The sequence below is a fragment of the Tenrec ecaudatus genome, chromosome 2 (assembly GCF_050624435.1).
Source record: "Tenrec ecaudatus isolate mTenEca1 chromosome 2, mTenEca1.hap1, whole genome shotgun sequence".
NCBI lineage: Eukaryota > Metazoa > Chordata > Mammalia > Afrosoricida > Tenrecidae > Tenrec > Tenrec ecaudatus.
The window spans coordinates 197540522-197544912 of record NC_134531.1 but is presented as its reverse complement, the minus strand read 5'-3'; the positions used below and the strand labels follow the sequence as shown (position 1 = coordinate 197544912).

Genomic DNA, 4391 nt, shown 5'->3' with positions numbered 1-4391 from the left:
TGCCTTAGCCAGTTCCCTGTTTCAGCTGGCAAGGCTCACTTCCTGCAAGACACCCCTGAGTAGAAGCCACAAGGACCTACCCCGATGCAGTGCTGGGTGCTGGAGCAGCCTTGTGGAGACCCCTGCCAGCACTGAGATGTTCACATGTTCACTGATTTGGCTTTCCTCCTGCAGTCGGCATCATTGCACGTGTTTTGTGAGATGGAGGAGGACTTTGTGGATTGGTGTTGGACATATGGGTTAATGGGTTACTGTTGGACTTATGGACTTGGCCAGCACTGAGTACGGATATTTTCTTGATGCGCACTTCGCTTTTATATAAAATTCTTTTTTATACCTGGGTTTCTGTGGATTTGTTTCTCTAAAGCACCCAGACTCTCACAGAGCACAAAACCCATCTGCAGAGTGTCTGGTCAGATTGAGCCACTGGCAGATCTGCCCTAGAGGCAAGAGTCGCCTGCCTATCAGGCAAAGAACACTGTCACCTTGATTAGGCAGGATCAAAGCCACTACTTGGCCAGTTGCTCACCATATAGACAGGACCTGAATTTGTGCAGCGCGCAAGTAGCTTTTACTGATTGCAAGACAGAAATTTCTTCCCTGGCTTTTCAATTATTGTTCGGGGTCTTTTCCTTTTCTCACATAGTATTTTTGTCTGTATACTGTTATGTTGAATGCAATATTTTGTATTGTTTTCTGTTGTGTCTCCCAGTTGTGAAGCACCCGGAGGGGTGGATATACAATGAGAATAATGGACACAAGGGGTTACTGGGAATTCAGGGGTGGAGGGGTAGATGATAAGGGGGGAGGGCATTTCAGGAGTAACTAATGCAGAATGGAGAGGGAGACTACTAGATCAGAGTCTGATTGAATAATGTGTCTTAAAGACAATTTGACCACGGGGGAGGGGAAATGTTCTAAAATTGATGTGGGGCTGATTCTACAATTCTCTGTGACATGATTGAATGATTGGAGTATTGAATTATATGACATGTAAATTACTTGTGAATAAAAGTGCTGGGGGAAAAACAAAAAGAACATATTTTAAAAGAAAATTTAATTATCCTTAAAAAATCTCTGAAAAAACAAAAAAAATCTCTGAAAAATGTTAAAAAAGTAAAGATGTCATTTTGAGGACTACTATGCTCCTGACTCAAACCATGGTGTTTGCAGTCATCTCACAATCATGCTGATCTGGAGAAAAAAAGACTGAGGAATAATTGGTGCTTTTGAATTATGGTGTTGGCCAAGAAGGTGTAGTAATATATCGTGCCCTGACAGAGGCATGAGCCATTCTTGTTAGAAGAAGTACAACCACAGGGTCTTTAGAAATGAGAATGACAAGACTTCATCTCATGATCATTCTTGTTAGAGCATCATCAAAAAAGAGTAAATGCTTCAAGGAAATGGATTCACGGTTTGCCTGCAAAAAGGGGCTGAAACATAATAGTGATTTTGAGGATGGGGCAAGATCAGGCACTTTTTTAAAACATCATAGGTTTACTATTATATAATTTGACATCCCATTACAAGAATGCCACTAGAGCATGACTAGAAATTCAGAGATGATTTGTTTATTGGAAAACTAGTTACCTGTCACAGTTACAGTACCATAACTGAAGGTCAAATTTCTCATGAGTGACAAAGAGTAAAAGAAAACACCTGCACATATATTGCAAATATATATAAATGGTGATTAAAATTATATTTGTTTCTAAACATATACATAAATCATTTTGTTCCAGCATGGTAAACCAGAAAAGCAAACCAACCAAACAAACAATAATCAGCCAGATCTCTAGCCATGAGGGCACGAATTATTCAAAGAGAGGAGGAAGTAAAGCACAAAAAGCCCCACATTGTTGCTACTCTGTGTGACTCTGGTCAAGTGAGGCCCAAACACCCTGTTCTTCATGGCCCTCAAATGAAAGCCTCTTTCTAAAATCACAAATGTCCAAGTCAGCGAATGCAATGTAAGCCTACAACTGAGAGCACAGAGGAATGATTGCTCTCCACCACAATTACTGCCCTTCAAATATGACCAATAAATTGAATAATTAACAATAATAATCCTCTTCTAAAATTTCTGACTTGCCTTTTTATTCTAGAAGAAAGTGGGTTTTTGTAGCTTTAAATTAAAGTTAATTTCAATACATATTCATATGAAAGTGACTATAACATCACTTTATGATATATAAAAATAAAGCCCCATTTGGCATGCCTAGAAGGAAGCCCTAACAGAGTGTGTTCTCCCACACCCGTGTCGAGAGGAGTTTGTGCTCCAGGTGTGAGATCCCTGTATCCATGTAACATAGCACTTACTTCCTGCCTCCATTCCCACAGGGTTTTCAGTGTTTTATTTACCCTAGCTGATTTACTCCTCTTAGCACTTCTAGGAAGTTATTTTTTAATTACTGTTTCATTTTTTCAGATCATCAGAAGAAATTTTGCAATCTTATTTGCTTTGCACAATGGGTATGAATTCAGAAGGAGATTGTGGGGGTGGGGTGGGGGGAGAAAAAGTGTGGAGCCAAGTCAAAGAAGTTAGGTTTACTCTTTGCATCTCATGAAATGTAACACCAACGACTATTGCAGGTGTTTGGCTTAATTTAAAGTAGTCTTAGATAATTCATGGTGGTTGAGACTAATTTACTGTCAATTGAAAACCTTGTCTTCAAAGCCCACCTGGGGGTTGTGAATTCTCCTAGTGCTCAGAAAAACAACCAATACCTTTTTTTACCACAGGTGTGTTCAGGCACATGCATGTAACTGCAATGTGGGCATTTTTAGGTAAAGTGACATCATTATTTAAAAAGGAATGGTGTGTGTTCAGAATTTTGCATCTGGTTCTTGTGATGGTGCCTTGAGGCCACAGCTAAGTTAGTATAGTTTTATTCGTGTGTATTTCTACTAAACCAGGGGTTGGAAGCACATGCCGCTAATGTTTCTGTGAGTCTCATGACCAAATCTGTAAAACCATAAAGCCTTCATAAAACAAAGGAAATTAATTTGCCAACCTGAGATCATAATCAGGTACAGATTTTCATCTTTCCCTGGGGACATCTACTGATGATTATAGTCTTCAAAGCTGTTATGACGTCCTTGTTTCTCAGACTATAGATGAGAGGGTTAAGCATTGGGGTCAAGATAGCGTTAAACATAAAGAGGGACTGGTTTAATTTGGGAGTCTTAGAGGAACCTGGCCTCATGTAGACCAATATGGCGGGGCCGAAGTACAGGCTCACCACACAGAGGTGGGAAGAGCAGGTGGTGAGAGCTTTGTTCCTGCCCTCTGGGGAGTTCATGCGGAGTACAGCGAGGACGATGAGGGTGTAGGAGGTCAGAATGAGACTCAGTGGAATAAGGACCACCAAAAAGCTCGAGACGACCACTGATTTCACATAGGCTGAAATGTCCTCACAAGTCAGCTTCAGGAGGGCCATGCCTTCACACAAAAAATGAGGAATCTTTCGTGGGCGACAAATTGGGAAGTGCATGGCATAGGCTGTATGGATCAGGGAAGTAACTGCTCCTCCTACCCAGGAGCCAATGACCATTTGTGTACAGATTGTGTGACTCATGATGACTGAATATCGCAGAGGGTTACAGATGGCAACGTAGCGGTCATAGGACATGAGGGTCAACAAGAGGCACTCAGCAATCCCCAGGGTTAAGCTAAAGAAGATCTGGGTTCCACAGCCAATCTGAGATATGGTTCTCTTCCCTGAGAAGAAGTTTGTGACCATTTTGGGGACAGAAGTTGAGATCAAGGCCAAGTCAATGAGAGAGAGCTGACTGAGCAGGAAGTACATGGGGGAGTGGAGTCGGGAATCCAACCAGATGAGAAGAATGAGAACCGAGTTGCCCATCACAGCCACAAAGTAGACCAGAAGAATGATGCAGATGAGGATCACAAGATGACTCAGTTCAGGCCAGAGCCCCAGAAGGATGAAGTCTGTGGTGACAGTCTCATTATCTATTTCCATGGCTGACCATCATCACCTTAACGCAAGTGCAAAAACATTGTTCTGTCAGATGACATGTTATTGTTTAACTGTTCTACCTTCACTCCTAAGACTCCTTTGAATTTATTCTTCCCCTCTTTCTTTGTTGTGTTCTTAATACTCTGAATAATTTTTTAACATAAAAAATTTTCATGGATCAATTATTAAACTTACATACTTACTGTTGCAAACAGCCATCATGGACTAATTCATTAATCATATACTTAATGAATCATTAAATTCATATAAATTTTGCTGCAAATTGCAAACTAAGAACTTAAGTATATTCAAATACCCTATTAATAAGCAGTCCATCTGATGAAAATTTACCATATGTATTTATTAATGAACCAATCCAATTATTACCTGAGGTAACTTGAAGGAACA

General features: G+C 40.5%; 1 protein-coding gene across 1 annotated transcript; it reads right to left on the bottom strand.

The window, feature by feature from the left end:
* Positions 1-3029: 3029 nt before the first annotated feature.
* LOC142440309 (olfactory receptor 2AJ1-like) lies at positions 3030-3986 on the bottom strand. Its single transcript, XM_075542782.1, has one exon. It carries the CDS (start codon positions 3984-3986, stop codon positions 3030-3032), a length of 957 nt encoding a protein of 318 aa, XP_075398897.1.
* Between the last annotated feature and the right edge of the window lie 405 nt (positions 3987-4391).